The 9913-nt window shown below is 41.1% G+C and overlaps 1 protein-coding gene across 1 annotated transcript in view; it reads left to right on the top strand.

The window, feature by feature from the left end:
* The first annotated feature begins 1893 nt into the window (after positions 1–1893).
* pcsk7 (proprotein convertase subtilisin/kexin type 7) overlaps positions 1894–9913 on the top strand; it is a 14598-nt gene continuing 6578 nt past the window's right edge. The window contains exons 1-9 of the mRNA XM_013914268.1: positions 1894–2218; positions 2942–3249; positions 4298–4540; positions 5191–5325; positions 5812–5977; positions 6084–6174; positions 6283–6337; positions 6502–6640; positions 6749–6864. Coding sequence (XP_013769722.1) covers positions 3001–3249; positions 4298–4540; positions 5191–5325; positions 5812–5977; positions 6084–6174; positions 6283–6337; positions 6502–6640; positions 6749–6864 — 1194 coding nt within the window. The 5' untranslated portion in view covers positions 1894–2218; positions 2942–3000. The remainder of the gene's footprint in view (positions 2219–2941; positions 3250–4297; positions 4541–5190; positions 5326–5811; positions 5978–6083; positions 6175–6282; positions 6338–6501; positions 6641–6748; positions 6865–9913) is intronic.

The following is a 9913-nucleotide window of genomic DNA, read 5'->3' as shown; positions in this document are numbered from 1 at the left end:
TGTGAACAAGAAGCTCAAATATAAACCTTACTGACACAAATGATCTGCTATCTGTAAGCAGGGAAATGTTTTCATGAGCCTGGGTGAAGCTAATTTGTATGAGTTTAACCTCCTGGTCAAAAACTTTTAGAAGATTAATACGTTCACCCGCTGATTCTTACTTGGCCTGAATGTTTGAATGTTTGCAGTTTCAGGTCCTACTGATCAGTTTTAAGTACCTACTGTAGAAAGTGAGCAGCAATTTAATCGAGTCCTGGGATGAAATGGGACAAAAGAGTAATGTGACAGACACATTAGTTCCCTTCCGTCGTTTAACAATGTGTAAGCAGACTGCTTTAACCTGCAATTTACTGCATGTTGTTAGGCTGCATGATACAACCACAGTCTGCTAACCACCCGTGGTGAGCGAAGGTTTTGAGGTCTTGCTCGAGCTACTGATGAAGCTTTATCAAAGCTTGTTAAGTTTCCCAACCACATTTCATCTCGATGGTCCAAGGCTTACATCTTTAAGTTCACAAATATACTTCTGTAATTAATCAGTAACCAATTTATTACTTTAAGTTACAGTGTGAGGGGCATTGATGAACATAAATTAGATTTAACTGGATTATGTGTTTAGGTCAAGAGACACAGACCTTCATCTTCAAGAGGCTCTTCTTAAATGTCTGATTACGATGTTTGTGTTTGTCTGCAGCATCACTGCAGCAGAAAGGGTACAACACAAGGCCACAGTCATGTGGTATTCTGTCCTGCTATTAAGTGAATAAAATACTGAAAAAACATCTAGACACTAAATACAGTCACTGGCCACTTCATTAGTTACACCTTGCCAGTACTGTTTTGGACCTTCTTTCACCTTCGGAAATGCCTTAATTCTTTGTGGCGCAGATTCAACAAAGACCTGGAAACATTCCTCACAGATTTAGTTTCATATTGACATGATAGCATCACACAGTTGCTTCAGATTTGTCAGCTGTGCATCCATGTTGCAAATCTCCTGATCCACCACATGACAAAGATAATCTGCTGGATTGACATCTGTTATAAAATGAGTATACTGTGGTCATAACACGATGGGCATGGTCAGCAGCACAGCTCAGGGAGGTTGTACCTCTGGAGAGGCCCCTTCCTACACCTGAAGTTTTTACCAGTGAAAAGAACGGAGGTTTCCTCACAGTGTTTCCTAGTGTTTCATCAACAAAGGAGAATTTATTCCTTAGACTGTGCAAAATTTCTTTCATGGTTATCCTGCTGCAAGGGTGAGCTCTGAGGTGGGCCCAAGCCATGCTTGCTCCTCAGCAGTCTTTATTTAACCTGATATGTCAAACCCAATTATTGTGGAAGACTGCTCCGACTCTGGAGAAGGAGTTATGCTCTCTGTTTTTTTAAATGAGCAGTAATGATACTCGTTATAAATGTAGCCTTTATGCAGCTCTGGAGGCTTGGATCGTTGAATTGGAAACCGAAAAAAAATGGTTTGAAACCGAAAAATGGATTGAAACCGAAAAAAAATGGATTGCAACTGAAAAAACAGTTTCAATTAATTGTTTTTCACTATCATTTTTTTCTGTTTCAATACAAGATTTTCAGTACATTTATTTCCGTTACAATATTTTTTTTCGGTTTCAATATTTTTTTCGGTTTCATTTCAAGGTGCCATCGTTCTGACCCCATACAAAGAGTGCTAAGAAGATTTCTTGCATTCAATAGAGCAGCAATTCTTTTATCTTGTACAAAAACAAAAACAGACATGCTGTTGAAATTGCACTTCTTTTTTATATTGAGGGAAAATTGTTAATGATTTCTTACGATAAATCTTCGATTACGATAAATGCTCCAAGTGTTTTGAATAACTTGCTGTTGTTGTTTTAACTGCAGTGCTTTACGCCGTGGCTCTGGGCCAATCAGGAAGCCCACACGACGTTTTGCGCAACGCGTGACGTAGCGCCTAGATAGCGACTTCTCGAGCGTTGTACGGAAATGAGATGATTACCTTTGGTTCCCTGAATTTCACAAACGGCAGAGGACTAAACGGGGATTCAGTGGAAAACTAAGCTGAAGGTGTCTGACTACAGATCATTTTCAAACAGCTACTAATTCGTACTACTTTATCTAATAAAAGAATAGCGAGCTTACTCGTTAGCCGCCAGGACAACTAGCTCGCTTACTAAGCTATGATAACAACGAGGCTGGGAACGAAACCCGACTCCCTCTTCAGGTTGTTGACTTTTTTCCTCTTTCTTTTTCTGTTCTTACTACATTATAATTTTATCGAGTGTACGTGGCAGTGTTTTCACAGACACTGTAATTATACAACAAATCTCGGTCAAACCTACAGCTAGCTAGTAATCTGAATAAAAACAAAACAAAAAGAAGTAATCAAAACTAAGAAGTCACGAGAGCGTACTGTTGGGTGACAAGACAGCTAATGCGTATCAAAGAGAAAGAGCCACGATTTAAATAGCCGTAAATGCCTTTTTAAGGCTATCAATATCATAATTCAGATTTTCGATAGGACAGCCATCGGTAATGTCTTCGGCTGTATGTCTGATGTGGTTATAGATGTTACATACGCACATTTGCGCAGACTGGACGTTTTCCTGGTGATTGATTTGTCACGTTATTTGGTTCTGTGAAAAAACCTGAGGCATACATGTAGTACAACCTGTTGTTTGGCTAGAAGAAACCGCCCACAACAGGTATGATTGATGTTGTTTTGCAGGTGTTGGAATGCACTGTGTCTCTCACTGGTGCAAAGGCTTTGATTTAACCACAGGGTTTATCTCACACAGATGGCATCCAGTTAGTAAGGTGCTGTGAATTTGATACATTGCTTCTGAATACAGCATGCAGATGATAAACACCAAGGCGCACTGATTCACAGATTGTCCTCACTAATGACACCTTTTTCTCTCCCTGTCTGACTCTGTCTGATGTTCAGGTCGCTTTTCCAATGAGGAGAACTCGCCTTTTTGGCCCCGTGCATCACCCTTCCTCGCCATGGCAAAGCTCTATCTGCCTACTTTCCTCTTACTGATTTTTCTGTCCTCCTTCGTCCTCCTGCTGCTCATCCTTCTGACCCCTGTCACCCCCTCACTTCCTTTAGCGCCTGCCTCTGATCCCTCACTTTGGCCGTCACCCTCTTGCAGTCCAGGTCAGTCCTGGGCGGTTCGACTGCACATTGGTCTTGATCACAAGGAAGAAGATGGTGAACACGGTGCTGTGCACATGGATTTCATAGCCAACAAGGTAGAGTACTTCATTCATGCTTTTTCAGATTAGACTTAAGAGCTTGCTGTTTGCTGTTGATATTGTAACCATAATAGGCCATTTCGTACACTTGCATTCGGACTTAACACATTCACATTCATTAGCTTTTCATTTCACCAAACCTTTCAGTTGTTTGTTTTTTGCTCCCTGTTCGTATTCTCTTTTTATCCCATGGTCTCTTATCTATGTAGTGATTTGACAGGGTTTGTTTTACAGGTTTGCTGTAAAAATGCTTTAGGACCAAACAGTTCTGTGAAGCCTTCTCACTACGATACTTCCCACAGAACTGCATACTGTTAGATCTTTTACGTTTTCCTTTTCTTCTTTTTTTTCCATTCACACAACTGATTGCATTTCTGAGCAACATATTCAACAGCCAGCCAGCTGTTGGCATAACAACAACTAAGCTACAAACACAAGAATGAGTTGGAGGACGCTGTGATTTGGAACATGTGTTTACTGAGTGTCAGGAATTTCATGATAATGCTGTAGTTGAAAATTAGAGATGTGATTTTGTTCACTTTTAAGATGCATAACATAACATCACAAGTGACTCATTACTTACATGTTAAGTACTGTATACAGAGAGCTGCTAATCTTACACCGAGGCTTCCTGCAGTTCCTGGTGCTGCTCCTGATTACCTCCAAAACCCCACTAACCAATCATACCTACCCACATTAAGAGCACATGGCAGCCTGTTGGAGTTATATTCCAGTAAATCATACCAATAGTGATTCGCTTTCATGATCTTCTCATGCTATGTCAGTTAGCACCTGCCAACTTTGACAGTTCCTTCAGTTTGGATACACACACACACACACACACACACACACACACACACACACACACACACACACACACACACACACACACAATTTGGACTTCCTCCAAATGTTATAGGATCTATAAAAAGGTTTCTCTGGACCAGCAGTGCCTTACATTAGTCTTACATGAAGGTGGCCATGTTTAGATGCATTGTCCTAGTTTAATTTTTTCAGTCGTCATCTGTGTTCTCTCTTGTCACAGGTAGCGGAGCAGGCTGGGCTGCACAACCATGGCCAGATAGGACACCTGGAAGGCCACTACTTGCTGTGCTCTACAAAGCCCGGTGCTGGGTCTGTAGGACGCATCAAGAGACAAGCTCTCCGGCCTGAGGATGTTTTAGCAGGACACCCTCATGTTATGTGGTACTCTCAGGAGAGAGTGCTCAGCCGCTCAAAGAGATCGATGGCCTTCAACGACCCCAACTACCCCAAACAGTGGCACCTGGTGAGGATGCATATGACTGACTCTGACTGTCTTTATGATGAAATGTGGCATCAACATTTTTAACTAATTCAGAGGCTGACAATCAATTCATATCTTAATTAAAAAGCACTTTTTGCTCTAAATTCTATTTTAACAACTCAATCAGAATGGAATTTAAGCCAGGCAATTTAAGTGTGAATCAATGTAACAATCTGTGTGCGACATGACATTTGGTGTTATTTTTAACGGTTATGCCAAATGCTACGGAGCAATATCAGACAGCTTACCAAGGAGAGAGAAGGAAAGTAAATTGTTGCCTAAAGTGAGAATGAAGTGCAAAGTGAAAAGCTAAATACTGCCTCTCAGTTGATTGTAACCTTTGAGCTTGCGCCTCTTTTATAGTTTCCTGATTTATAAGCTTATTACTTTGTTTTTCACAGCTGTCCAATATGTGGGTACAAAAACACAAAACAGCCATAGTGGATTTCAAAGCTCTGATTGGCTTCACAGAAATGCTTGTTGTACAATAAGACCCATACTGCCAGATACACCACTTCACCTTTTCTCCTTCTGTTCTCTTGTTTTGATTTTTGTTCTCGTTTTGATTTACCTTGACATTTCTATTTCCACCTCTTCCTCTCATCCTTTTTTTACTCTGCCTGTTTTTGCAGCACAATGATGTCAGTAAGGGCATGGACATCAACGTGACAGGAGTGTGGGAGCGTAACATTACCGGCCAGGGAGTCACAGTGGTGGTTGTTGATGACGGGGTGGAGCACACCCACCAAGATATTCAGCCAAATTATGTAAGTCAAAACTGTCTAAGCAATTTTTTGATTTATTCCTATTGCTTAACAATGGGAACTGGCATGGATTTATTTGTTTTGTAGGGAATCCAGTGTTGAATCACTGTAATCGATACTTTTTTTTTTAGTCAATTCTGCCAGTGGGCTTTTGTATTATAGTTTAGCAACTGCAGGCCAGACAAGAATCATCTTGCTGTGGAGGAACTACTGTGGCAGATTTAACTTTAAACAGCATGTTGTAGATCAGAGGCAAGTTATAAAGTAGAGAGAATGTCGCTGTCAGCAGAAGGGAAGCAGTTTTTTTGTTTTGTTTTGTTTTTTACAGTGTAGACAGACTTACAGTCCGCACTAGTAGAAAGGTGATCACACAGTGAAGAGAACATCAAAGTGAATTGGATAATAAGAAGTTCTAGTTGTAATAGTTTTCTTGATTGTCTTATTAACGATTCTAGTAATGTTTAAAAACTGATTTTATGTCCTCCTTAGAGTCCAGAAGGCAGCTACGACCTTAACTCAAATGACCCAGACCCCATGCCTCACCCTGACATTCACAGCGACAACCACCACGGTACTCGGTGCGCTGGGGAGATTGCAGCTGTTTCCAACAACAGCTTCTGCGCAGTGGGAGTGGCCTATGGCAGCAAAGTAGCAGGTACAAACCGGAAAATCTTGTTGTTTTTTTTTCCGTTGTTAAAATCTGAAGATGACAGAGTTAATTCTGAATTTATCTCATTTGTGACTTGTTGCTTGCTTCTAAGGTATTAGAGTGCTCGATGGCCCGCTGACAGACAGCCTGGAGGCTATAGCCTTTAACAAACACTACCAAGTTAATGACATCTACAGCTGCAGGTCCGACTGTGTTTCCTGTGTAATTAAGCGGTGTTTTAATATGCTGTAATATCATATTAATGAAGGTTCTCATGTTCTTGCTGATGTTGCTCGTTGTGTGTTTTTTAGTTGGGGTCCAGATGATGATGGGCATACTGTGGATGGACCTCATCCTCTGGGCAAGGTGGGATCATCTATTCACAGAACTCTTTGTCCAGCAGAGGGCAGTAAAACACAACAGCTCAGCAGCTTGGACATGTAGAAGACCACTGCAGATTTTCACTTCATGTTTTTGTTGTTTTTTTTTGTTTTTATGCTAATGACTTGTTTGTTGTCCCTGTTCCACAGGCAGCTCTGCAGCACGGGGTGATTGCAGGCAGACGAGGATTCGGGAGCATCTTTATAGTTGCCAGCGGTAACGGTGGTCAGTACAACGACAACTGCAACTACGACGGGTACGCCAACTCGATCTACACCATTACAATCGGTAAGAACCGGACATTCTTAGGCGTGCCTGTGCCCGCCCTGTTTCTGCAGGTTTATTTGTGCAGTATGTGTGGCGCATGCAAGTAGTTTCTGTGTTTGTTTGATGCAGGAGCGGTCGACGAGAAAGGCAAGATGCCATTCTATGCTGAGGAGTGCGCATCCATGCTGGCCGTCACTTTCAGCAGTGGGAGGGGCTCTTTGAGGAGCATTGTAAGTCTCATCAAATAAAGACAACTAAAAGAATTAAGTGCATGAATAGCGAGTCAACTTAGTTTAGCTTCATTTAGCTGGGTTAATAGTGGCTATGACAGTGGTTTGACACCTTACATGTTCGGTGAAATTCAGACTAGAAGTGTGTGCGTTCTGAACCAGACAAACAGCTTTAAATCATGTGCATCATGTGTAAAGTAAGCAACTAGACAGAGATTGACTCAAAGGTGAGTCTTGGCATTCTTCCAAGTGGATGTTAGCACAGTTTGTAGATAACTACAGCATTGCGTGATGCTAAATGTAGCAGAAATTTAAAAGTTTAACTAATATTTGAACTGCAGTCTTTAAAGAAATTTGTGGAGGCAGGCTGTTCTGTATCTCCACTCAAGCTGAAATAACTTGTTACATGATTACAAGTATAATAAAAAGTTCCCAAAAATTGTTACTCTCTCCAAAGCCTTCTTTTCCACTAGCACAGACTTGGCTTTGCTTGACTCTGTTTTTCCATTAGGTGGTAGTAGCAGGAGGCCAGGGTTCCAACTGTTTGCATTGCATGCAAATGATGTTACGGGACTTCTGTGCTGCTGTGCGGCACCAATGACCACACCCACATTGAGGTGGTGCTAAATTTTAATCAAAAATCACCAAAACAGAGTAAAGTCGAGCCAAGCCGCGTAGGTGGCACTGGAAAGGAGACATAAAGTTGAGTTGTGTCTAGGTGAGCTGTCAACCTCTTGGCCAGCACACACGTGTGAGTGAACAGATGATCGCCAACATAGAAAATCTATATAAAATTTTCAAAAGGGTCGTCTGTTTCTTGCTCTACATGTTTAAAAACTGTTGTGCCGCGTATATTTAACCTTACTGATTAAGCCTGCAGATACCAAACTCCAAGACATGACATGCAGACCAGTGTGTTTGAGTTCTCTACTGGAAAGGTCTAAAACTGTAGTGATGGGGACAGCTGTTTGAAAGAGCAGCTCCACATCAAGAGCAACAGGGAGTGTTTTCATCTGAAAACCATGACTAATGTTGACAGGGGTAAGAGGCCATTGAAGCCGCTGACTTGTATTTGCTGTTGTTTGTGCATCACCACGGTAACGCAGTTTGGAGCGGCGGATGTCATCGCCTGAGGGAGAAGAGCTTAGCCAGGAGTGGGCTGTGTGATCCACTGCTGACCACAGTATGGTCACAGGCCAAATGCTGTCCAGACGCTGCCTGTTAGTTCAATAGTCTCCAGAAACTTTTACCAAGAACAGCTGCTGTCACCAGCGCGCTGAGTTGGGATTTATTATTGAGTTTATAACATCTGGACAGTCATGAGAAAAAAAAGTAGTGATATCTTAGAAATTACTTCTAAGCTGTTGGCAGTTTTTGCATCTTGTACTAATGGAGGATTGAAGATATTTTAAGGGCTTCAACTCTCATAAAAATAATGTAAGTCCCAAATAATAGCTGTGACTAATTAAAACATGATGCTCAGTGTTGGAGATGAAGAAATTCAGTTGTTTGAAATAAATACACCATGACTATTTCTAAAAGACATGTGGGCCTTATAAAACCTCGTATATGAGTTAAAAAAGAGCCTCTAATGCTTTGAACAATGGTGACCACGGTTTGGCAGCATATTTTGTTTCTCATGTGTCCATCACATACTGACTTTTACATCAGTGTATCTGGTAGATAGCAGCAGTTGTACTGGCAGCATTTGATTGACTGAATGATTACACTTTGCTACCTTCGCTAGGTGTCACCACAAATAGCAATAGCACTGGACAACTACAAGGGGCTGCAGTCTGTGTGGCCTTGCCAACAGCTCTAATACCTGTAGTGGATGTTGTAAATAAGGAGGTTGAAAGTTAGAACAAATGATTGGATGTGTAACTATTAGACTCAGGCAATGCATTACCCACTTAAATAGGTGGCGCAAGGATGGCTTCCTTCAAGGAATGATAGTAAGAGACTGGTTGATTATTTTCCTCAAGCACAACTTTCTAGGGGCAAACAGTTCTTTGTTAATAATGTTGGCTGTGTCATCTTTGATCAGTGGGACTAAACCCAAAATACTCACGAACAGTTTACTGGTTACTTTGTTTTCTGTTCACTGTTGTTATGTTGCACAGCTCGCTGAGCTTGGCACTCTGTTGGATTTGCGTGTTTAAGGTTTAGTTTGTTCTTGTTTTCATCAGCTGAGAAATATTAGTTGCTGTTCATGCTTTTATCTCATCTTTGGACTATTGTAATTTACTCTTCGTCTGCCTCAGTAAAACCTCCTTGGACCATCTATATCTTCCACAGATTGCTGCTGGTAGGCTTACCAGATCCCCCAACGTTGCTCATCTCACACAGCTGCTGATCTCAATGCACTCACTCCCTATTAAATTTAGAATTCAATGCAAAGTTCACCTTTAGCACCGAAATATATCAGTGAACCTTTGCAGCTATGTGTCACCAGTAGGACTCTCAGATGTTCTGATCAGGGTTTGTGTCCAGCCATAAAAATTCCTCATTTAAAAAGCTAACTGGGCCTTAGTATTTTATTTTGTCTTATCGTCTGTTTCGTTTTTAATTGTCTGTGTTTGATATGAACCACATTGTGATTTTCATCTTAAAAGGTGCTATATAAATGAAACGTTCTTAATAAATTACTTATTGTGGATCAGGAGACACTGCACATTGGTGGCATTTTAACACAGTGCAACAGCACAGAAGACCAAAATACATCATCTTCTTACTAGCTAAACAGAGAGTGTATTGAAAATCATACTGCAATACCACCCACATCCAATCATAATTGCCTTTTTAAAAACATTTTTGAGACCCAGTACATGTACAGCACTGTGCTGTATTTGATGTCCATGAGCAAACAGCAAAAGATCAACAGCTGGGAATAGCTGTTGATCTTTTGCTGTTTGCTCAAGGAGGTGTCTGGATTGTCTTTGTCTGTGTATACACATTTTAATGTATTCCTCCCTGTGGTTTTGTTCGTTTAACCTCATTTATTTTACTTTTTTTAATCTTAATGTGGCTCTTAAATTCTTCTCTGGGTGTTGCCAGTGTCAAA

The sequence above is a fragment of the Pundamilia nyererei genome, unplaced genomic scaffold (assembly GCF_000239375.1).
Source record: "Pundamilia nyererei isolate P.nyererei 1_Seehausen unplaced genomic scaffold, PunNye1.0 scaffold00182, whole genome shotgun sequence".
Taxonomy (NCBI): domain Eukaryota; kingdom Metazoa; phylum Chordata; class Actinopteri; order Cichliformes; family Cichlidae; genus Pundamilia; species Pundamilia nyererei.
The sequence above is the reverse complement of the archived record's forward strand: the minus strand, read 5'-3'. Positions and strand labels throughout refer to the sequence as shown.